At 40.3% G+C, this 25,542-nt stretch overlaps 4 protein-coding genes and 2 pseudogenes across 4 annotated transcripts; all 6 read left to right on the forward strand.

Annotated features, from left to right (window-relative positions):
* Window positions 1-5,978: 5,978 nt before the first annotated feature.
* On the forward strand, window positions 5,979-6,929 carry LOC137902468 (olfactory receptor 56A4-like). The gene has a single exon (XM_068746557.1). The coding sequence runs from the start codon at window positions 5,979-5,981 to the stop codon at window positions 6,927-6,929; it is 951 nt and encodes a 316-aa protein (XP_068602658.1).
* A 1,831-nt stretch (window positions 6,930-8,760) lies between these two features.
* On the forward strand, window positions 8,761-9,711 carry LOC137902469 (olfactory receptor 4B13-like). The gene has a single exon (XM_068746558.1). The coding sequence runs from the start codon at window positions 8,761-8,763 to the stop codon at window positions 9,709-9,711; it is 951 nt and encodes a 316-aa protein (XP_068602659.1).
* Window positions 9,712-11,527: 1,816 nt separating this feature from the next.
* Window positions 11,528-12,478, forward strand: LOC137902471 (olfactory receptor 4B13-like). The gene has a single exon (XM_068746559.1). It carries the CDS (start codon window positions 11,528-11,530, stop codon window positions 12,476-12,478), a length of 951 nt encoding a protein of 316 aa, XP_068602660.1.
* A 2,324-nt stretch (window positions 12,479-14,802) lies between these two features.
* Window positions 14,803-15,753, forward strand: LOC137902472 (olfactory receptor 10J4-like). Its single transcript, XM_068746560.1, has one exon. The coding sequence runs from the start codon at window positions 14,803-14,805 to the stop codon at window positions 15,751-15,753; it is 951 nt and encodes a 316-aa protein (XP_068602661.1).
* A 2,510-nt stretch (window positions 15,754-18,263) lies between these two features.
* LOC137902473 (olfactory receptor 4B13-like) lies at window positions 18,264-19,214 on the forward strand (annotated as a pseudogene).
* Window positions 19,215-22,397: 3,183 nt separating this feature from the next.
* On the forward strand, window positions 22,398-23,348 carry LOC137902474 (olfactory receptor 4B13-like; annotated as a pseudogene).
* The last annotated feature ends 2,194 nt before the right edge of the window (window positions 23,349-25,542 follow it).

Here is a 25,542-nt window from a genome sequence, read left to right on the forward strand (position 1 = left end):
GAATTCTGTTTATCTTTGCAAACTGCTCATGAAACGTGAAATCTTAAATTAGCTGTCAACTTTGAAGTCTGCAGCCCTTTGGTGACTTGCAAAATGTTCACATGCAGTTACTAAACATCTGGTGTCTTCATGGCAGATACATCAATTTCCTTTTGAGATGAGTGGTTTTGTTCTTAGAGTTTCATCTAGAATTCACTCGTTATAATTACAATGACCATCATCATTAGGTTTTTGTTCATCCCTGCATAAAATTGTTGGGAGAATGGCACAGGTGAATTTACCAGAAAGATTCTCATGAAACCTCCAAAGGGTTGGTTATGTAGGAGGGAAGAACGCATTACATTCTGAGGGGGATCCATGATTTGCTCTTTACTTTCTACTATGACATGAGTAGTTTTCAGTGAAGGATGGATTCTGGAATTTTCTTCAATATTCTATCTATTTGGACCCTTTTTTTATCAATGGGTTAGGGTTAGGCTTTGAATTCTTAGGAACATGATCACAAAGAAGGAGCCAGGGATTTTGGAGAAGATCCATATGAACAGATGAATTAATACAGGATTCATCAACAAAGCAGTTCAGGTGGCATGCATGCCTTGGCGGATGTGTAACACTCTTTTCCTAGTTCAGATCAGCTTTGTGCTGCATGTATGGGTGGAAATAAACCTTCCAGGAGGTGTAACTATTCTCCAAACGTCAAAAATAGTATTGATAATTTGAAGCTTTTGTTTCTCATATTCTGCAGGATAATTTCAGAAAGTGTCAGTGTTGTAGAAATATGATGATTTCACAGCATGGATCAGTAAATCTAAAGACCGGCAGTCCCTGTTGATGATCCCAGCTCTTCTATTTGTTCATCGTTAATTGATCAAATGCTTCCCTCTAGTGGTAACTTATAAAAGCACTTGCTTTAAAAGGGATGAATTACACATTGATAAATACTGTATAATACAGCACTAAATTCATGCCGGCTTTACAGAAACATCTTCTGTCTGTTAATTCCTGAATGTGATGCAAACAAACAGCTATAATAACAATAGCAGATTCAGAAGAACCTCAACCGCTGATAATAATGGATCACCCTGCACATTTTAACCTAACCTAATCAAGTTTTACATTTGTGATAACATTCTCAGAAAGGACACCCACACCTACTGGTAGTGGATGTGGGATGTGGGACTACTGGCTGTGCCCGTCTACTGGCACCACCATACTTCCGAGAAGTAGTGGGAATCAGCGAGTGTCAGCTGGAGGAGGCCCGAAACATTACCTACAGGTAGGAGAATGTGTGTTGCCCTGAATCTGTGGATTAAACTAAAGGCCTGGAGATTCAAAATACCTTCAGCTCTTCCTTTTTGTGCCTTTTTGATGCCTGCAGAAAGGGAAGAGCTGACGATCTGTCTTTTCCAGATGGCTCAAGTCGACTTAGTGACGCCGGCGACAGCACCTCACTGGTTTGATTCCTCAAGGTTCCTGGTTGAGGCAATTCGAGTTTGGCTCTGCTGAAACTTTGTTAAATCCAGATTTCATTACCAGAACAGTGGAGACAGCCTCAGTCACATCTACAGGGAGGTGTGCTGGCCTTAGTCCCCACTTATTTACTCACTCAGGAAACCTTAGAGACGTCACACATGCCAAATGGCAAAGTTCAAAACAGACTGAAAATACGAGGCTAAATCGTCTTTGTAAGCTGCATCGAGGCTTTACTTATTGATTCTTCTGCGGTGGGTTTGCTGAATAAGCATTAGTCTGTATTTTAATCCTTCATCTTTTTATCGGGTTTTATTTTAATCATAGTCTTAAATCTTGGTTTGTAACTTCTTTTATTGTGGTTTGCAAACATTTTTTTCTAATTAATTTTATTATGACATCTTGGTTTACTAGCGCTGATGAAATATTATTTGAGCACTTTTAACGGTTTGTTTAAATTGTATATGTATGTTTGCTGGTCTTAAATGGATATTGGATGTTTTAACTTTACCTCACAGCAAAAGAAATCTACCTTCGGGTACAAATAAAGTAACCTTGAACCTTGAACCTTGACTGCCGATAACTAAAGGACAGAAAGAAGGTAGAAACAAACTTCTTTTTCTGATGGAAGAAGAGAGCCTCGTCTGGCTTTTGTTTGTTTTGCTGGTTACACAGTCACCACAGCGTTCTGTGGGCCTTGAAATATTGGTCAAAATGTTCTGAAACTAGCTGGCAGCCGGTGAGTGTCATTTTGTTCACCAAAAACAAGAATGGGTCACATATATTCTAAGAGATTATTCTGTTCATTCCATGTATTTGGATAAGGCACACCTTTTTATCCAGGTACTGGAGAATAGAGTTCTGGAGGATAATTTTGGTAGAGAGAGGCGTGATTTTTTTCCCTCAAACAACCGATGTGTCATGATTTAGTTCCTTCAGTCTTCTCTTTATGTTCCGTTGAACGCTTCGTGCGTCGTTTTACTTTCCGGTGTTGTTGACCTTTGTTTTCCTCGTTTATTTTACCTTCTATATATTTTGTTGTCTTCCTGCACTCTCGATGAATCCCTGCTACGCTGATGGCAGCCCTCTGCAGTCTCATCGGCTTGCTGTCCTTTACCCACTCCCTGTCAGGATGCTTATCGGTTTATATCTGGACACACAGGGAAATAATCTACGTGTAACAAAGCAGTTTGGATATTAGGAAGATTTATAACTTTAAAATGAGAGCTACACACAACAACATTGTTGTTTTGAGACGTTGTTCAGGTTTTATTACGATACCGTTGGTGGAGCTACAATCTCTGCTGAGTTGACAACTGTGCAGCAACCAGTCATGAATAAAGAATGATTATCAAAGGTAATCAATTTCCATTCAAACTAACCCTTTTGTTGCTTACACTTGCATGACTGCCAAAGTGTTGTTTATTCTCTTGACCATTCACTGAAGTGAAAAACATCTTTGATTGGTTTGATCACCAAGGACAACCCTCCACAGTAGCAAACACATGTTTAATTGCCCTCTAGGGATAATGGAGTTAATGACCTGTTGACCACTTTCAACTTAATTATCCTGCATTAGTAACCTTTGAACAATAAGTGTGATCCCATAGGATCTCATTAGACATCTTATCATCAGTGTGAATTTGTTGTGATGTTCAACGCATCATCGAAGTTATCATATGTTAGATCATTTATATGATGTAATTATATGTCACTCTGTTACTCTGTTTTCCTCTGCCGCACGATTTGAACCAAAACCGGAGTTGGATTAAGCACGTTTCTGTCATTTGATGAATTATCCTTGTCCAACACTAGAATTAATTACAAAAAATAAAAAGCACCCACATTCTAGACCTTTCAACTGTTGTCTTGTGTTAAAGTTATCCTGAATACTACAAACCTAAAACATCAATGTGTCTGCACCTACTGGACTTTAATTTGCCTCAGCAAATTTACTTCTGACACTCTTTTGAGGAATAAAACTGTTGAAGTTTTTTATTTTGTCTGTCAGCAAATACTGAAAATGGATGGCCTGATGCTCAGGTATTATATCACCAAGGTCCAACTAACCCTAACCCAAACAATTTTCACATCAAGGACCTCCTACGCCAGGGGTCAGGAACCTGGCTTGGGAGCCAGATGTGGCTCTTTTGATGGTTGCATCTGGCTCGCAGACAAATCTTTAATTATGGTATGGTATGGTATGGTATGTATTTATTTCAGGCAATGACAAAAGCACACAAAACAAAACAACCCGTGCCACATCGCACGAGCCACATTTAAACAATAAGTAATAAGCCAATTCAGCCTGAAAGGGAGTGGGAAGAAGAAAACTTATTTAATCCCACCCCCATTTCTCATAAACGTAGTAAGCTCCTCAATTTCAAGCTCCAAATCATATTAACAACAACTATATACACTGTATGATTTCAAAAAATACAAAAAAATATTGGATGAAACTAGCAAAATTACAAAATTATATATATATATATATATTATATTTTTTTTATTCATTATTATTTTTATTTTATTTTTTCATTATGGTGTTACCACAGGTAACATGACAGTTTAGACAGTCATGCCAACATTAATAATAAACAATACCAGCAATGGTAACAAACATATACCAACAATGGTAATGGAAACAATAAATACTTTCAAGACCCTCTGTTTGAATATTGCGAGTAAACCAGCTGTCTATATACTAGCTTAAATTGATGAATACCTTGACATTGCTTGTGGTGTGTATCCAGACTGTTCCAAAGTTTAACCCCACGTACAGACATGTACAGACAAAAAACCTGTTTTGTTACACACCTTTGCGCATGCGGAGGCGAACCGGTGACTAGAAAGCCGGTTTGCTATGAGGCAGCGATCAGAGGAAGTCCGGCTTATACGCCGTTCTGCTCACTGGGAAAGGGGACAAATGGCGATTGATAGCGGGTCGATCTGCGTTGAAAAACCAGTGTCAAACCAGTAATTTAAGTGGGAAAGTGGCAAATGTCGTTGTGTCTATCTAGCTATCTATCTATCAATCGCCTATAGGCAACGCAGATGAGGCAGAGACACTGTTCAAGTGTGGTTGCTGTATCTTGCTGTCAAAAATAGCGGTCGATGCGCGCACGTGCAAAAGGGTCCGCACGACGGCCTGTGGTGAGATCAGGAAATAAACTTCCTTCTTTTTAATCGCATTGTCAGCTAGCTAATTTTAGAAACCCCTTTGAGAAAATAAATGAAAGAAAAAAGAAAAAAAAGAAAAACGAGGAGTATTGTACTTTTCACTTTGTATACAGTCACAAAGACATCAGCAAAACCACGCAACACCAGAAGTCACATTAATGTTAAGAAATGTCCATCATTGGTTAGCAACAACAAAACAATGTTATTAAAAAGAATTCAGAGACTTATTGTACTTTAAAAGTGTTATTACATAAACATGTTTTAAACAAATTGTATAGCTCTCACCGAATTACATTTAAAAATATGTGGTGTTCATGGCTCTCACAGCCAAAAAGGTTCCCGACCCCTGCCCTAAGCTCAATGATAGAAGAGGAATTTAGTTTTAGGTGTGTTTGTTGCATAGTGTACGGAAGGCAATAGTCCCAGAGTGGGATTGTACACATATCCCAGTTTGTTTCACACGTTCTTCAAGTGTTTAATACGGTAAATAATCTGAATTCTGCATTCTGCAGAGCATAGCTCTAAATCAAGGCTGAATAATCCCACTTATCTGCCCGGCTAGTCAGACCCGCACCCACAACTCCATAATGTTTGGAACATTTACAGTAGTTTTTTGTTCACATAAAATAGCTCAACTGGGGAGTCTAGAACTTCACTGAGAGAAAAAGCATGTTGAGGACTATATTATAATTACAACAACAAAGGTAAAGGTAATATTCTTCATTGCAGCAGAATCACTGATTTGCTATTGTAGCTGACCAAATATCTAGTTAAATATGATGAAATGAAGAGAACAAATTCAGTTAACCTCATGGCCATATCAGACATAATATTTAGCAGATATGTATTCTGTATTTGGTCATTTTTCACTTTCAGAAATGGGTGCTCAAATGCAGAATGCAAGTTAACAATAAATATTATTCTCAGAACAAACTCTTTTTTTCTCGCGGTCGGGTCTTCAGGGTCCTTGGACACCAAGCGTCTGGTTTCATCATGTATTCCCACTGGTGGGACGCTGAAGTTGTTTTTTCGATAACTTAAAGAGGCTTCACCGACAACATGAGGAACACTGTGGAGGGATGACACACAGTAGATGTGACTGACACTAACAGGGTGATGCTGCTGATTGTTGATTGGTTGTTGTGAACGCAGGCGTCTTTCTCAAATCTCTTACATTATTTATTGCTTTGGAAAATGTTGCTCTCCGTCTGATTCAGTGCTCTTAAAGTTCCTGCTGCTCAGTTTCATGCAAACAGATGAGGTGTTGCAGCTGCATTGCGACTGTAGGATTTGATCGACTGTATCTTTGCTGGTGTGTGTGTGTGGTAATGGAAAACGGTAGTTTTTATCCTCCTTATTTTAACCTCACCATGTTTGTGAACATAGGCCACTATGGCTACCCAGTGTTTCTATTGTCCCTTTTGCTCTTTGCCTTTATTATCTCAGCTAATCTTGTCATAATCGTGGTGATATCACGAGAGAAAGCTTTACATGAGCCGATGTATATTTTCATTCTGTGTCTGTCTGTGAACTCTCTGTACGGCTCCAGCGGCTTCTTCTTCAGGTTCCTCAGGGATCTCCTGTTCGACACTCACTTGATCTCGCGACCAGCTTGCTTTGTTCAGATCTATGTCATTTACACCTATGCATCCTACGAGCTCAGCCTGTTAGGAATTATGGCCTATGATCGGTATGTCGCTATATGTAAGCCTTTATATTACTATAACCAAATAACATCCAAGCTAATCTCTCAGCTGGTCACCTTCGCGGTTATCTTTCCAGTTTTTACTCTCGGGATCTGTATTTATTTGGCCTCCACTCTTCCATTGTGTGGTAATGCAATACCGAGGGTGTTCTGTGCAAACTGGTCTATTGTAAAATTGTCTTGCATCTCCACTTTCATTAATAACTTAATTGGTATGCTTGTAACTACAACCACAGTCTTTATGCCGCTGGTTTATGTCCTGTATACATATGTAAAAATTATTTTCGTCTGTAGGAAAAGCTCCTCTGAGTTCAAGGGCAAAGTCATCCAAAGCTGTCTGCCACACATTATTACTTTTGTCATTTACTCCATCACTGTGTTTCTTGATATTGCTCTAAGCAGAATCGATCTGGAGCAGCTTAACCCAATTCTAAGTATCATTTTTTCACTTGAATTTGTGGTGATTCCTCCCATTCTGAATCCTCTTGTGTACGGCCTGAAGTTGCCAGACATAAGAAAAGCTATCTTGAGATTGTTGTCCTGCTCAAAAAGGGAGGATGAAAGGATGAAATAATGTTTGACAATAAGGAGCATCCTTTTTCAGGAATGTTTGGAACATTTACGGTAGTTTTCTGTAACTATGGAAATAGTTGCAAAATTCCAGATTCGGCGGAGTTAAAGAATGTGGAGAAACATTTATGCATCCGTCTCTCACCAAACCTTTCTCTGAATCATTGACCTGCTGCTGATGCCACACACTTTCCTCTGTCATACACAGACTCCTGTCATCCCGGGTTTGACAGGAGTCTGGACAGATGTTCTCAAGCAATTCATTCAGCAGGGCAGCTGTTCTGGAAAGGAGCATAAAGAATCATTGTGTTACTGTAAAATAAGAACATTAAACTCAGTTAAAGTTAAATATGATGTCATTATATTGTATTTATATACATTTAGACATTAAATAGCTCAATTGGGAAGTCTAGAATTTCACTTGGAGAAAAAGCATGTTGAGGACGATATTATTATGTATATTATAACACTGGTCATGTACAATAACTATTGTATGCTACTACTAAATGCAAAGTACTGGACAATATATCTGCATGCACTGTTTATCACTTTCAATTTGTGTTGTTTTCTTCTATTATTTGTATTTTATGCTGTACCTAAGCACCAAACGGAGCAGCACTCCTAATCTCGTTGTATATCCACTTTGCAATGAAAATAAAGGCTTTCTATTTCTATTATATTTTCTATATCTTGTCTGTTAATTCTCCATTGCAACAGAATCACTGATTTGCTATTGTAGCTGACCAAATATCTAGTTAAATATGATGAAATGCAGAGAACAAATTCAGTTAACCTCATGGCCATATCAGACATTTTTATTTTATTTATTTAATCAGGTTTGTCCCATTGAGATCCAAGATCTCTTTTACAACAGAGATCTGGTGATGGTTGGCAGTACACAAAATAAAATACAAAATTAAAAAAACAGGGTTTTTTTTTACACACAGCAACATTAAACAAACATAAAATGTAAAATAATTAACAATATTAGTTAAAATAGAACATTTACACTCCTGAAACCTGGATACAATGGGACTGATCATGGCCTTAAACACATTCAGAGATACCAAACTTTGGGGGTTTGAGCTCTGACTGCAAAATGTTCCATATAGTTGGAGCAGCTAATCTAAAAGCATTTTTCCCCCATTTCTGTTCTGACCCTGGAAACAGTAAAATACAGAAAGTCCTGCGAGCAGAGACTGTAGGCCCGATTATTCCTGATTAAAAGAGAAGATAAATAAGATGGGCTCATCTCAAGAATACCCTTATAAATTAAGACATACCAGTGTTTGAGCTGGCGGACATGTAAAGAAGAGGAATTCATGGAAATCTACATCATATTTAGATTTGTATAATGTATTTGGTCATTTTTCACTTTCAGAAATGGGTGCTCAAATGCAGAATTCACGTTAACAATAAATATTATGTTCAGCACAAACTCTTTTTTTCTCGCGGTCGGGTCTTCGGGGTCCTTGGACACCAAGCGTCTGGTTTCATCATGTATTCTCACTGGTGGGACACTGAAGCTGTTTTTTCGATAACTTAAAGAGGCTTCACCGACAACATGAGGAACACTGTGGAGGGATGACACACAGTAGATGTGACTGACACTAACAGGGTGATGCTGCTGATTGTTGATTGGTTGTTGTGAACGCAGGCGTCTTTCGCAAATCTCTTGCATGATTTATTGCTTTGGAAAATGTTGCTCTCTCCGTCTGATTCAGTGCTCTTAAAGTTCCTGCTGCTCAGTTTCATGCAAACAGATGAGGTGTTGCAGCTGCATTGCGACTGTAGGATTTGATTGACTGTAGCTTTGCTGGTGTGTGTGTGTGGTAATGGAAAACGGTAGTTTTTATCCTCCTTATTTTAACCTCACCATGTTTGTGAACATAGGCCACTATGGCTACCCAGTGTTTCTATTGTCCCTTTTGCTCTTTGCCTTTATTATCTCAGCTAATCTTGTCATAATCGTGGTGATATCACGAGAGAAAGCTTTACATGAGCCGATGTATATTTTCATCCTGTGTCTGTCTGTGAACTCTCTGTACGGCTCCAGCGGCTTCTTCTTCAGGTTCCTCAGGGATCTCCTGTTCGACACTCACTTGATCTCGCGAGCAGCTTGTTTTGTTCAGATCTATGTCATTTACACCTATGGATCCTACGAGCTCAGCCTGTTAGCAATTATGGCCTATGATCGGTATGTCGCTATATGTAAGCCTTTATATTACTATAACCAAATAACATCCAAGATAATCTCTCAGCTGGTCACCTTCGCGGTTGTTTTTCCAGTTTTAACTCTCGGGATTCTTGTTTATTTGGCCTCCACTCTTCCATTGTGTGGTAATGCAATACCGAGGCTGTTCTGTGCTAACTGGTCTATTGTAAAATTGTCTTGCATCTCCACTTTCATTAATAATCTTATTGGTTTGCTTTTATGTATAATCACAGTCTTTATGCCCCTGGTTTATGTCCTGTATACATATGTACAAATTTTTCTCGTTTGTAGGAAAAGCTCCTCTGAGTTCAAGGGCAAAGTCATCCAAAGCTGTCTGCCACACATTATTACTTTTGTCGTTTACTGCATCACTTGTTTTCTTGATGTTGCTCTCAGCAGAATCGATCTAGAACAGCTTAACCCAATTCTAAGTATAATTTTTTCGCTTGAATTTGTGGTGATTCCTCCCATTCTGAATCCTCTTGTGTACGGCCTGAAGTTGCCAGACATAAGAAAAGCTATCTTGAGATTGTTGTCCTGCTCAAAAAGGGAGGATGAAAGGATGAAATAATGTTTGACAATAAGGAGCATCCTTTTTCAGGAATGTTTGGAACATTTACGGTAGTTTTCTGTAACTATGGAAATAGTTGCAAAATTCCAGATTCGGCGGAGTTAAAGAATGTGGAGAAACATTTATGCATCCGTCTCTCACCAAACCTTTCTAGAATCATTGACCTGCTGCTGCTGCCACACACTTTCCTCTGTCATACACAGACTCCCGTCATCCCGGGTTTGACAGGAGTCTGGACAGATGTTCTCAAGCAATTTATTCAGCAGGGCAGCTGTTCTGGAAAGGAGCATAAAGAACCATTGTGTTACTGTAAAATGAGAACATTAAACTCAGTTAAAGTTAAATATGATGTCATTATATTGTATTTATGCACATTTAGACATTAAATAGCTCAATTGGGAAGTCTACAATTTCACTGGGAGAAAAAGCATGTTGAGGACGATATTATAATGTATATTATAACACTGGTCATGTACAATAACTATTGTATGCTACTACTAAATGCAAAGTACTGGACAATCTATCTGCATGCACTGTTTATCACTTTCAATTCATGTTGTTTTCTTCTATTATTTGTATTTTATGCTGTACCTAAGCACCAAACGGAGCAGCACTCCTCATCTCGTTGTATATCCACAATACAATTAAAATAAAGGCTTTCTATTTCTATTATATTTCTAGTCTGTTAATTTTCCATTGCAACAGAATCACTGATTTGCTATTTTAGCTGACCAAATATCTAGTTAAATATGATGAAATGCAGAGAACAAATTCAGTTAACCTCATGGCCATATCAGACATTTTTATTTTATTTATTTAATCAGGTTTGTCCCATTGAGATCCAAGATCTCTTTTACAACAGAGATCTGGTGATGGATGGCAGTACACAAAATAAAATACAAAATTAAAAAAACAGGGTTTTTTTTACACACAGCAACATTAAACAAACATAAAATGTAAAATAATTAACAATATTAGTTAAAATAGAACATTTACACTCCTGAAACCTGGATACAATGGGACTGATCATGGCCTTAAACACATTCAGAAATACCAAACTTTGGGGTTTGAGCTCTGACTGCAAAATGTTCCATATAGTTGGAGCAGCAAATCTAAAAGCATTTCCCCCCATTTCTGTTCTGACCCTGGAAACAGTAAAATACAGAAAGTCCTGCGAGCAGAGACTGTAGGCCCGATTATTCCTGATTAAAAGAGAAGATAAATAAGATGGGCTCATCTCAAGAATACCCTTATAAATTAAGACATACCAGCGTTTGAGCTGGCGGACATGTAAAGAAGAGGAATTTATGGAAATCTACATCATGTTTAGATTTGTATAATGTATTTGGTCATTTTTCACTTTCAGAAATGGGTGTTCAAATGCAGAATGCACGTTAACAATAAATATTATGTTCAGCACAAACTCTTTTTTTCTCGCGGTCGGGTCTTCGGGGTCCTTGGACACCAAGCGTCTGGTTTCATCATGTATTCTCACTGGTGGGACACTGAAGCTGTTTTTTCGATAACTTAAAGAGGCTTAACCGACAACATGAGGAACACTGTGGAGGGATGACACACAGTAGATGTGACTGACACTAACAGGGTGATGCTGCTGATTGTTGATTGGTTGTTGTGAACGCAGGCGTCTTTCTCAAATCTCTTGCATGATTTATTGCTTTGGAAAATGTTGCTCTCCGTCTGATTCAGTGCTCTTAAAGTTCCTGCTGCTCAGTTTCATGCAAACAGATGAGGTGTTGCAGCTGCATTGCGACTGTAGGATTTGATCGACTGTATCTTTGCTGGTGTGTGTGTGGTAATGGAAAACGGTACTTTTTATCCTCCTTATTTTAACCTCACCATGTTTGTGAACATAGGCCACTATGGCTACCCAGTGTTTCTATTGTCCCTTTTGCTGTTTGCCTTTATTATCTCAGCTAATCTTGTCATAATCGTGGTGATATCACGAGAGAAAGCTTTACATGAGCCGATGTATATTTTCATCCTGTGTCTGTCTGTGAACTCTCTGTACGGCTCCAGCGGCTTCTTCTTCAGGTTCCTCAGGGATCTCCTGTTCGACACTCACTTGATCTCGCGACCAGCTTGCTTTGTTCAGATCTATGTCATTTACACCTATGGATCCTACGAGCTCAGCCTGTTAGCAATTATGGCCTATGATCGGTATGTCGCTATATGTAAGCCTTTATATTACTATAACCAAATAACATCCAAGCTAATCTCTCAGCTGGTCACCTTCGCGGTTGTTTTTCCAGTTTTAACTCTCGGGATTCTTGTTTATTTGGCCTCCACTCTTCCATTGTGTGGTAATGCAATACCGAGGGTGTTCTGTGCAAACTGGTCTATTGTAAAATTGTCTTGCATCTCCACTTTCATTAATAACTTAATTGGTATGCTTGCAACTATAATCACAGTCTTTATGCCGCTGGTTTATGTCCTGTATACATATGTACAAATTTTTCTCGTTTGTAGGAAAAGCTCCTCTGAGTTCAAGGGCAAAGTCATCCAAAGCTGTCTGCCACACATTATTACTTTTGTCGTTTACTGCATCACTGGTTTTCTTGATGTTGCTCTAAGCAGAATCAATCTGGAGCAGCTTAACCCAATTCTAAGTATAATTTTTTCGCTTGAATTTGTGGTGATTCCTCCCATTTTGAATCCTCTTGTGTACGGCCTGAAGTTGCCAGACATAAGAAAAGCTATCTTGAGATTGTTGTCCTGCTCAAAAAGGGAGGATGAAAGGATGAAATAATGTTTGACAATAAGGAGCATCCTTTTTCAGGAATGTTTGGAACGTTTACAGTAGTTTTCTGTAACTATGGAAATAGTTGCAAAATTCCAGATTCGTCAGAGTCAAAGAATGTGGAGAAACATTTATGCATCCGTCTCTCACCAAACCTTTCTAGAATCATTGACCTGCTGCTGATGCCACACACTTTCCTCTGTCATACACAGACTCCTGTCATCACAGGTTTGACAGGAGTCTGGACAGATGTTCTCAAGCAATTCATTCAGCAGGGCAGCTGTTCTGGAAAGGAGCATAAAGAACCATTGTGTTACTGTAAAATAAGAACATTAAACTCAGTTAAAGTTAAATATGATGTCATTATATTGTATTTATATACATTTAGACATTAAATAGCTCAATTGGGAAGTCTAGAATTTTACTGGGAGAAAAAGCATGTTGAGGACGATATTATATTATATATTATATTATATATTATAACACTGGTCATGTACAATAACTATTGTATGCTACTACTAAATGCAAAGTTCTGGACAATATATCTGCATGCACTGTTTATCACTTTCAATTCGTGTTGTTTTCTTCTATTATTTGTATTTTGTGCTGTACCCAAGCACCAAACGGAGCAGCACTCCTCATCTCGTTGTATATCCACAATACAATGAAAATGAAGGCTTTCTATTTCTATTATATTTTCTATATCTCGTCTGTTAATTCTCCATTGCAACAGAATCACTGATTTGCTATTGTAGCTGACCAAATATCTTGTTAAATATGATGAAATGCAGAGAACAAATTCAGTTAACCTCATGGCCATATCAGACATTTTTATTTTATTTATTTAATCAGGTTTGTCCCATTGAGATCCAAGATCTCTTTTACAACAGAGACCTGGCCAAGGATGGCAGTACACAAAATAAAATACAAAATAAAAAAACAGTTTTTTTTTTTACACACAGCAACCTTAAACAAACATAAAATGTAAAATAATTAACAATATTAGTTAAAATAGAACATTTACACTCCTGAAACCTGGATACAATGGGACTGATCATGGCCTTAAACACATTCAGAAATACCAAACTTTGGGGGTTTGAGCTCTGACTGCAAAATGTTCCATATCGTTGGAGCAGCTAATCTAAAAGCATTTTCTGTCACGCCCGAGGCGGGCCTGTTCCATTCCCTCACTATCTCTCCCTGTCTTCACCTCACAGTCCTCCTGCAATCACTTCACTCCCATCACCTGTGTTTCTGTCAGCACCTGCAACCCGTCAGCAATCAGCCCGGACACTACTGAAACCCAGCTCAGTCCCCTGCTCCCTGCCAGATTGTCAGTGATGCGTCCTACTCTCCAGCACTTGTTCCAGACCTCCCGTGCACCGACCCTGCCTGTTTCCCGGACCCTGCCTCTTCGCCTGACCCTTGTGTTCCGTCTGCCTTACCTGCCTGACCACCCTGTGTCTGACCCTCGCCTGCCCCTTGGACCTGTCTCTGCGCCTGCCCCCCGCATCTGTCTGCCTGATCTGCCTGACCACCCAGTGTACCGACCCCGCCTGTCTCCTGGACCTTCCCTGCCCCTGCTCCCCCCCTCTGTCTGCCTCGCATTTGGGTCCTACCCTGCCCAGGGCCGTGACATTTTCCCCCATTTCTGTTCTGACGCTGGAAACAGTAAAATGCAGAAAGTCCTGCGAGCAGAGACTGTAGGCCCGATTATTCCTGATTAAAAGAGAAGATAAATAAGATGGGATCATCTCAAGAATACCCTTATAAATTAAGACATAGCAGTGTTTGAGCCGGCGGACATATAAAGAAGAGGAATTTATGGAAATCTACATCATATTTAGATTTGTATAATGTATTTGGTCATTTTTCACTTTCAGAAATGGGTGCTCAAATGCAGAATGCACGTTAACAATAAATATTATGTTCAGCACAAACTCTTTTTTTCTTGCGGTCGGGTCTTCAGGGTCCTTGGACACCAAGCGCCTGGTTTCATCATGTATTCCCACTGGTGGGACGCTGAAGTTGTTTTTTCGATAACTTAAAGAGGCTTCACCGACAACATGAGGAACACTGTGGAGGGATGACACACAGTAGATGTGACTGACACTAACAGGGTGATGCTGCTGATTGTTGATTGGTTGTTGTGAACGCAGGCGTCTTTCTCAAATCTCTTGCATGATTTATTGCTTTGGAAAATGTTGCTCTCCGTCTGATTCAGCGCTCTTAAAGTTCCTGCTGCTCAGTTTCATGCAAACAGATGAGGTGTTGCAGCTGCATTGCGACTGTAGGATTTGATCGACTGTAGCTTTGCTGGTGTGTGTGTGGTAATGGAAAACGGTAGTTTTTATCCTCCTTATTTTAACCTCACCATGTTTGTGAACATAGGCCACTATCGTTACCTGATGTTTCTATTGTCCCTTTTGCTGTTTGCCTTTATTATCTCAGCTAATCTTGTCATAATCGTGGTGATATCACGAGAGAAAGCTTTACATGAGCCGATGTATATTTTCATCCTGTGTCTGTCTGTGAACTCTCTGTACGGCTCCAGCGGCTTCTTCTTCAGGTTCCTCAGGGATCTCCTGTTTGACACTCACTTGATCTCGCGACCAGCTTGCTTTGTTCAGACCTATGTCATTTACACCTATGGATCCTACGAGCTCAGCCTGTTAGCAATTATGGCCTATGATCGGTATGTCGCTATATGTAAACCTTTGCATTACTATAAACAAATAACATCCAAGCTAATCTCTCAGCTGGTCACCTTCGCGGTTATCTTTCCAGTTTTTACTATTGGGATCTGTGTTTATTTGGCCTCCACTCTTCCATTGTGTGGTAATGCAATACCGAGGGTGTTCTGTGCAAACTGGTCTATTGTAAAATTGTCTTGCATCTCCACTTTCATTAATAATCTTATTGGTTTGCTTTTATGTATAATCACAGTCTTTATGCCGCTGGTTTATGTCCTGTATACATATGTGCAAATATTTCTCGTTTGTAGGAAAAGCTCCTCTGAGTTCAAGGGCAAAGTCATCCAAAGCTGTCTGCCACACATTATTACTTTTGTCGTTTACTCCATCACTGTGTTTCTTGATGTTGCTCTCAGCAGAATCAATCTGGAGCAGCTTAATCCAATTCTAAGTATCATTTTTTCACTTGAATTTGTGGTGATTCCTCCCATTCTGAATCCTCTTGTGTACGGCCTGAAGTTGCCAGACATAAGAAAAGCTATCTTGAGATTGTTGTCCTGCTCAAAAAGGGAGGATGAAAGGATGAAATAATGTTTGACAATAAGGAGCATCCTTTTTCAGGAATGTTTGGAACGTTTACAGTAGTTTTCTGTATCTATGGAAATAGTTGCAAAATTCCAGATTCGGCGGAGTTAAAGAATGTGGAGAAACATTTATGCATCCGTCTCTCACCAAACCTTTCTCTGAATTATTGACCTGCTGCTGATGTCACACACTTTCCTCTGTCATACACAGACTCCTGTCATCCCGGGTTTGACAGGAGTCTGGACAGATGTTCTCAAGCAATTCATTCAGCAGGGCAGCTGTTCTGGAAAGGAGCATAAAGAATCATTGTGTTACTGTAAAATAAGAACATTAAACTCAGTTAAAGTTAAATATGATGTCATTATATTGTATTTATGCACATTTAGACATTAAATAGCTCAATTGGGAAGTCTAGAATTTTACTGGGAGAAAAAGCATGTTGAGGACGATATTATTATGTATATTATAACACTGGTCATGTACAATAACTATTGTATGCTACTACTAAATGCAAAGTACTGGACAATCTATCTGCATGCACTGTTTATCACTTTCAATTTGTGTTATTTTCTTCTTCTATTATTTGTATTTTATGCTGTACCTAAGCACCAAACGGAGCAGCACTCCTCATCTCGTTGTATATCCACAATACAATGAAAATAAAGGCTTTCCATTTTTATTCTATTTCTCGTCTGTTAATTCTTCATTGCAACAGAATCACTGATTTGCTATTGTAGCTGACCAAATATCTAGTTAAATATGATGAAATGCAGAGAACAAATTCAGTTAACCTCATGGCCATATCAGACATTTTTATTTTATTTATTTAATCAGGTTTGTCCCATTGAGATCCAAGATCTCTTTTACAACAGAGACCTGGTGATGGATGGCAGTACTTACACAAAATAAAATACAAAATTAAAAAACAGTGGTTTTTTTTACACACAGCAACATTCAACAAACATAAAATGTAAAATAATTAACAATATTAGTTAAAATAGAACATTTACACTCCTGAAACCTGGATACAATGGGACTGATCATGGCCTTAAACACATTCAGAAATACCAAACTTTGGGGTTTGAGCTCTGACTGCAAAATGTTCCATATAGTTGGAGCAGCAAATCTAAAAGCATTTCCCCCCATTTCTGTTCTGACCCTGGAAACAGTAAAATACAGAAAGTCCTGCGAGCAGAGACTGTAGGCCCGATTATTCCTGATTAAAAGAGAAGATAAATAAGATGGGCTCATCTCAAGAATACCCTTATAAATTAAGACTGTTTTGAAACATTTCCGACACCGAACTCCGGCGTCGAGTTTTTATAAGGATCGTTGGAGATGGGCACTCAGAAATGAATCACACAAAGACAGATCTGTTGTTAACAAGATGGCACTCTTTATTAAACCAACAAAAATGTTCAGCAATCTTAAGCAGTGTATTGAGCTCCTAGAATTAAATCAACTCTTACCGTTTGCCAATAGGATGGAGAGCCCACACCCTTGGTAGAGCGAGCTTTCAATACCAGCCGGGCGTCCGTACGCGACCCACAGCAGACTCTACCAAACGTGTCTCGCCCCCCTCCTTTTATTCTGTTTAAGCCGGGTGTGAGGGGGGGACTGAGTGGCCTTCTCAGCCCCTCCCGTCCCCACGGACAAGTTGTTTATCAAGAGGCTTCGCACGGCCTTGCAATATTCACTTATCTAAGCAGTTTCGGCATATAAGCAGTTTCGGTGCCTGGCACCGAAACCAGACAAAGAGACACAACTCCCCTGCCCGATATGAGAGCACAAACTATGCTGCCCAATTACCGGACAGAAAGAAACAACTCCCTTGCCCGCTATGTATGAGTGCACAAACTATGCTACCTGATTACCGGACAAAGAAGAACAGCTCCCTTGCCCGCTATAAATCACCATCAATTTAATGAACAACAGCACAAAAAATATTCATATAGTTCAAAGACATACCAGCGTTTGAGCTGGCGGACATGTAAAGAAGAGGAATTTATGGAAATCTACATCATGTTTAGATTTGTATAATGTATTTGGTCATTTTTCACTTTCAGAAATGTGTGTTCAAATGCAGAATGCACGTTAACAATAAATATTATGTTCAGCACAAACTCTTTTTTTCTCGCGGTCGGGTCTTCGGGGTCCTTGGACACCAAGCGTCTGGTTTCATCATGTATTCTCACTGGTGGGACACTGAAGCTATTTTTTCGATAACTTAAAGAGGCTTAACCGACAACATGAGGAACACTGTGGAGGGATGACACACAGTAGATGTGACTGACACTAACAGGGTGATGCTGCTGATTGTTGATTGGTTGTTGTGAACGCAGGCGTCTTTCTCAAATCTCTTGCATGATTTATTGCTTTGGAAAATGTTGCTCTCCGTCTGATTCAGTGCTCTTAAAGTTCCTGCTGCTCAGTTTCATGCAAACAGACGAGGTGTTGCAGCTGCATTGCGACTGTAGGATTTGATCGACTGTATCTTTGCTGGTGTGTGTGTGGTAATGGAAAACGGTAGTTTTTATCCTCCTTATTTTAACCTCACCATGTTTGTGAACATAGGCCACTATGGCTACCCAGTGTTTCTATTGTCCCTTTTGCTGTTTGCCTTTATTATCTCAGCTAATCTTGTCATAATCGTGGTGATATCACGAGAGAAAGCTTTACATGAGCCGATGTATATTTTCATCCTGTGTCTGTCTGTGAACTCTCTGTACGGCTCCAGCGGCTTCTTCTTCAGGTTCCTCAGGGATCTCCTGTTCGACACTCACTTGATCTCGCGACCAGCTTGCTTTGTTCAGATCTATGTCATTTACACCTATGGATCCTACGAGCTCAGCCTGTTAGGAATTATGGCCTATGATCGGTATGTCGCTATATGTAAGCCTTTATATTACTATAACCAAATAACATCCAAGCTAATCTCTCAGCTGGTCACCTTCGCCGTTATCTATCCAGCGTTTAATGCTGCGATCTGTGTTTATTTGGCCTCCACTCTTCCATTGTGTGGTAATGCAATACCGAGGGTGTTCTGTGCTAACTGGTCTGTTGTAAAATTGTCTTGCATCTCCACTTTCATTAATAAATTAATTGGTATGCTTGTAACTATAACCACAGTCTTTATACCGCTGGTTTATGTCCTGTATACATATGTACAAATTTTTTTAGTGTGTAGGAAAAGCTCCTCTGAGTTCAAGGGCAAAGTCATCCAAAGCTGTCTGCCACACATTATTACTTTTGTTGTTTAATCCATCACTGGTTTTCTTGATGTTGCTCTCAGCAGAATCGATTTAGAACAGCTTAACCCAATTCTAAGTATAATTTTTTCACTTGAATTTGTGGTGATTCCTCCCATTCTGAATCCTCTTGTGTACGGCCTGAAGTTGCCAGACATAAGAAAAGCTATCTTGAGATTGTTGTCCTGCTCAAAAAGGGAGGATGAAAGGATGAAATAATGTTTGACAATAAGGAGCATCCTTTTTCAGGAATGTTTGGAACGTTTACGGTAGTTTTCTGTAACTATGGAAATAGTTGCAAAATTCCAGATTCGTCAGAGTTAAAGAATGTGGAGAAACATTTATGCATCCGTCTCTCACCAAACCTTTCTAGAATCATTGACCTGTTGCTGATGCCACACACTTTCCTCTGTCATACACAGACTCCTGTCATGACAGGAGTCTGGACAGATGTCTCCAGGACTCGGAGGCGTGCAGGTCGGATCACAGCCGACCTTTCTCACCCTGGTCACAGACTCTTTGACCCTCTCCCCTCGGCCAGGAGGCTACGGTCCATCCGAACCAGAACCTCCCACCACAAGACCAGCTTCTTCCCCTCGGCTGTAAGACTCATGAACACTTAAAAATTCTGTCCCGGACTCTTGAACATTCATAACTGATAACGTGCACTGTTCTCTTTGCACTGCGTGATTACGCTAGTTTACTGCTGCTAATATACATTTGTGTATCCACTCCTGATGCTGCTATTTTGTGATGTGTCTGTACTTGTATATTTTTTGTATCTTAGTCATTACTGTTACATGTAGCGCGACTTCACCGAGAAACATTCCTAGTCTGTGAACCCTCATTGACAATGGCAATAAACTACTTCTGATTCTGATTCTGATTCTGATTCTGATGTTCTCAAACTGGGGCTTCAAGATGGGTCCAGTTTTGGAACATGTTGCTCTGAAGCAATTTATTCAGCGGGGCAGCTATTCTGTAAAGGAGCATTAAGAATCATTGTGTTACTGTAAAATGAGAAAATTAAGCTCAGTTAAAGTTAAATATGATGTCATTATATTGTATTTATGCACATTTAGACATTAAATAGCTCAATTGGGAAGTCTAGAATTTCACTGGGAGAAAAAGCATGTTGAGGACGATATTATTATGTATATTATAACACTGGTCATGTACAATAACTATTGTATGCTACTACTAAATGCAAAGTACTGGACAATCTATCTGCATGCACTGTTTATCACTTTCAATTCGTGTTGTTTTCTTCTATTATTTGTATTTTATGCTGTACCTAAGCACCAAACGGAGCAGCACTCCTCATCTCGTTGTATATCCACAATACAATGAAAATGAAGGCTTTCTATTTTTATTTTATTTCTAGTCTGTTAATTTTCCATTGCAACAGAATCACTGATTTGCTATTGTAGCTGACCAAATATCTAGTTAAATATGATGAAATGCAGAGAACAATTCAGTTAACCTCATGGCCATATCAGACATTTTTATTTTATTTATTTAATCAGGTTTGGCCCATTGAGATCCAAGATCTCTTTTACAACAGAGACCTGGCCAAGGATGGCAGTACACAAAATAAAATACAAAATTAAAAAACAGTTTTTTTTTTTACACACAGCAACTTTAAACAAACATAAAATGTAAAATAATTAACAATATTAGTTAAAATAGAACATTTACACTCCTGAAACCTGGATACAATGGGACTGATCATGGCCTTAAACACATTCAGACATACCAAACTTTGGGGGTTTGAGCTCTGACTGCAAAATGTTCCATATTGTTGGAGCAGCAAATCTAAAAGCATTTTCTGTCACGCCCCTAGGCGGGCCTGTTCCATTCCCTCACTATCTCTCCCCGTCTTCACCTCACAGTCCTCCTGCAATCACTTCACTCCCATCACCTGTGTTTCTGTCAGCACCTGCAACCCGTCAGCAATCAGCCCGGACACTACTTAAACCCAGCTCAGTCCCCTGCTCCCTGCCAGATTGTCGGTGATGTTTCCTACTCTCCAGCACTTGTTCCAGACCTCCCGTGCACCGAGCCTGCCTGTTTCCCGGACCCTGCCTCTTCGCCTGACCCTTGTGTTCCATCTGCCTGACCTGCCTGACCACCCTGTGTCTGACCCTCGCCTGCCCCTTGGACCTGTCTCTGCGCCTGCCCCCCACATCTGTCTGCCTGACCTGCCTGACCATCCAGTGTACCGACCCCGCCTGTCTCCTGGACCTTCCCTGCCCCTGCCCCCCCCCCCTCGGCTCTGTCTGGCTCGCATTTGGGTCCTACCCTGCCCTAGGCCGTGACATTTTCCCCCATTTCTGTTCTGACCCTGGAAACAGTAAAATACAGAAAGTCCTGCGAGCAGAGACTGTAGGCCCGATTATTCCTGATTAAAAGAGAAGATAAATAAGATGGGGGCGGCTCGGTGGCGCAGTGGTAAGCACTGTTGCCTCACAGCGAGATGGTCACAGGTTCGTCTCCGGCTTGTGGCCATTCTGTGAGGAGTTTGCATGTTCTCCCTGTGTCTGCGTGGGTTCTCTCCGGGTTCTCCGGCTTCCTCCCACCACCAAAAACATGCAGCCTAGGCCGATTGGTGACACTAAATTGCCCGTAGGTGTGAGTGTGTGTGTGGCTGGTTGTCTGTCTCTGTGTTGCCCTGCGATGAACTGGCGGCTTGTCCAGGGTGTCCCCTGCCTCTCGCCCATTGACTGCTGGGATTGGCTCCAGCTTGGCCCGCGACCCGATAGCGGAATAAGCGGTTAGAAAATGAACAATGAAAAAAAAATAAAAAAAATAAGATGGGCTCATCTCAAGAATACCCTTATAAATTAAGACATAGCAGTGTTTGAGCTGGCGCACATGTAAAGAAGAGGAATTTATGGAAATCCACATCATATTTAGATGTGTATAATGTATTTGGTCATTTTTCACTTTCAGAAATGGGTGTTCAAATGCAGAATGCACGTTAACAATAAATATTATGTTCAGCACAAACTCTTTTTTTCTCGCGGTCGGGTCTTCGGGGTCCTTGGACACCAAGCGTCTGGTTTCATCATGTATTCTCACTGGTGGGACACTGAAGCTGTTTTTTCGATAACTTAAAGAGGCTTAACTGACAACATGAGGAACACTGTGGAGGGATGACACACAGTAGATGTGACTGACACTAACAGGGTGATGCTGCTGATTGTTGATTGGTTGTTGTGAACGCAGGCGTCTTTCTCAAATCTCTTACATGATTTATTGCTTTGGAAAATGTTGCTCTCCGTCTGATTCAGTGCTCTTAAGGTTCCTGCTGCTCAGTTTCATGCAAACAGACGAGGTGTTGCAGCTGCATTGCGACTGTAGGATTTGATCGACTGTATCTTTGCTGGTGTGTGTGTGGTAATGGAAAACGGTAGTTTTTATCCTCCTTATTTTAACCTCACCATGTTTGTGAACATAGGCCACTATGGCTACCCAGTGTTTCTATTGTCCCTTTTGCTCTTTGCCTTTATTATCTCAGCTAATCTTGTCATAATCGTGGTGATATCACGAGAGAAAGCTTTACATGAGCCGATGTATATTTTCATCCTGTGTCTGTCTGTGAACTCTCTGTACGGCTCCAGCGGCTTCTTCTTCAGGTTCCTCAGGGATCTCCTGTTCGACACTCACTTGATCTCGCGACCAGCTTGCTTTGTTCAGATCTATGTCATTTACACCTATGGATCCTACGAGCTCAGCCTGTTAGGAATTATGGCCTATGATCGGTATGTCGCTATATGTAAGCCTTTATATTACTATAACCAAATAACATCCAAGCTAATCTCTCAGCTGGTCACCTTCGCCGTTATCTATCCAGCGTTTAATGCTGCGATCTGTGTTTATTTGGCCTCCACTCTTCCATTGTGTGGTAATGCAATACCGAGGGTGTTCTGTGCTAACTGGTCTGTTGTAAAATTGTCTTGCATCTCCACTTTCATTAATAAATTAATTGGTATGCTTGTAACTATAACCACAGTCTTTATACCGCTGGTTTATGTCCTGTATACATATGTACAAATTTTTTTAGTGTGTAGGAAAAGCTCCTCTGAGTTCAAGGGCAAAGTCATCCAAAGCTGTCTGCCACACATTATTACTTTTGTTGTTTAATCCATCACTGGTTTTCTTGATGTTGCTCTCAGCAGAATCGATTTAGAACAGCTTAACCCAATTCTAAGTATAATTTTTTCACTTGAATTTGTGGTGATTCCTCCCATTCTGAATCCTCTTGTGTACGGCCTGAAGTTGCCAGACATAAGAAAAGCTATCTTGAGATTGTTGTCCTGCTCAAAAAGGGAGGATGAAAGGATGAAATAATGTTTGACAATAAGGAGCATCCTTTTTCAGGAATGTTTGGAACGTTTACGGTAGTTTTCTGTAACTATGGAAATAGTTGCAAAATTCCAGATTCGTCAGAGTTAAAGAATGTGGAGAAACATTTATGCATCCGTCTCTCACCAAACCTTTCTAGAATCATTGACCTGTTGCTGATGCCACACACTTTCCTCTGTCATACACAGACTCCTGTCATGACAGGAGTCTGGACAGATGTCTCCAGGACTCGGAGGCGTGCAGGTCGGATCACAGCCGACCTTTCTCACCCTGGTCACAGACTCTTTGACCCTCTCCCCTCGGCCAGGAGGCTACGGTCCATCCGAACCAGAACCTCCCACCACAAGACCAGCTTCTTCCCCTCGGCTGTAAGACTCATGAACACTTAAAAATTCTGTCCCGGACTCTTGAACATTCATAACTGATAACGTGCACTGTTCTCTTTGCACTGCGTGATTACGCTAGTTTACTGCTGCTAATATACATTTGTGTATCCACTCCTGATGCTGCTATTTTGTGATGTGTCTGTACTTGTATATTTTATGTATCTTAGTCATTACTGTTACATGTAGCGCGACTTCACCGAGAAACATTCCTAGTCTGTGAACCCTCATTGACAATGGCAATAAACTACTTCTGATTCTGATTCTGATTCTGATTCTGATGTTCTCAAACTGGGGCTTCAAGATGGGTCCAGTTTTGGAACATGTTGCTCTGAAGCAATTTATTCAGCGGGGCAGCTATTCTGTAAAGGAGCATTAAGAATCATTGTGTTACTGTAAAATGAGAAAATTAAGCTCAGTTAAAGTTAAATATGATGTCATTATATTGTATTTATGCACATTTAGACATTAAATAGCTCAATTGGGAAGTCTAGAATTTCACTGGGAGAAAAAGCATGTTGAGGACGATATTATTATGTATATTATAACACTGGTCATGTACAATAACTATTGTATGCTACTACTAAATGCAAAGTACTGGACAATCTATCTGCATGCACTGTTTATCACTTTCAATTCGTGTTGTTTTCTTCTATTATTTGTATTTTATGCTGTACCTAAGCACCAAACGGAGCAGCACTCCTCATCTCGTTGTATATCCACAATACAATGAAAATGAAGGCTTTCTATTTTTATTTTATTTCTAGTCTGTTAATTTTCCATTGCAACAGAATCACTGATTTGCTATTGTAGCTGACCAAATATCTAGTTAAATATGATGAAATGCAGAGAACAATTCAGTTAACCTCATGGCCATATCAGACATTTTTATTTTATTTATTTAATCAGGTTTGGCCCATTGAGATCCAAGATCTCTTTTACAACAGAGACCTGGCCAAGGATGGCAGTACACAAAATAAAATACAAAATTAAAAAACAGTTTTTTTTTTTACACACAGCAACTTTAAACAAACATAAAATGTAAAATAATTAACAATATTAGTTAAAATAGAACATTTACACTCCTGAAACCTGGATACAATGGGACTGATCATGGCCTTAAACACATTCAGACATACCAAACTTTGGGGGTTTGAGCTCTGACTGCAAAATGTTCCATATTGTTGGAGCAGCAAATCTAAAAGCATTTTCTGTCACGCCCCTAGGCGGGCCTGTTCCATTCCCTCACTATCTCTCCCCGTCTTCACCTCACAGTCCTCCTGCAATCACTTCACTCCCATCACCTGTGTTTCTGTCAGCACCTGCAACCCGTCAGCAATCAGCCCGGACACTACTTAAACCCAGCTCAGTCCCCTGCTCCCTGCCAGATTGTCGGTGATGTTTCCTACTCTCCAGCACTTGTTCCAGACCTCCCGTGCACCGAGCCTGCCTGTTTCCCGGACCCTGCCTCTTCGCCTGACCCTTGTGTTCCATCTGCCTGACCTGCCTGACCACCCTGTGTCTGACCCTCGCCTGCCCCTTGGACCTGTCTCTGCGCCTGCCCCCCACATCTGTCTGCCTGACCTGCCTGACCATCCAGTGTACCGACCCCGCCTGTCTCCTGGACCTTCCCTGCCCCTGCCCCCCCCCCCTCGGCTCTGTCTGGCTCGCATTTGGGTCCTACCCTGCCCTAGGCCGTGACATTTTCCCCCATTTCTGTTCTGACCCTGGAAACAGTAAAATACAGAAAGTCCTGCGAGCAGAGACTGTAGGCCCGATTATTCCTGATTAAAAGA

The sequence above is a fragment of the Brachionichthys hirsutus genome, chromosome 12, assembly GCF_040956055.1.
Source record: "Brachionichthys hirsutus isolate HB-005 chromosome 12, CSIRO-AGI_Bhir_v1, whole genome shotgun sequence".
Lineage (NCBI taxonomy): Eukaryota > Metazoa > Chordata > Actinopteri > Lophiiformes > Brachionichthyidae > Brachionichthys > Brachionichthys hirsutus.

Coding starts and splice junctions, on each gene's coding strand:
- LOC137902469 (XM_068746558.1), top strand. CDS start 8,761: ATGGAAAACGGTAGTTTTTATCCTCCTTATTTTAACCTCACCATGTTT.
- LOC137902472 (XM_068746560.1), top strand. CDS start 14,803: ATGGAAAACGGTAGTTTTTATCCTCCTTATTTTAACCTCACCATGTTT.
- LOC137902471 (XM_068746559.1), top strand. CDS start 11,528: ATGGAAAACGGTACTTTTTATCCTCCTTATTTTAACCTCACCATGTTT.
- LOC137902468 (XM_068746557.1), top strand. CDS start 5,979: ATGGAAAACGGTAGTTTTTATCCTCCTTATTTTAACCTCACCATGTTT.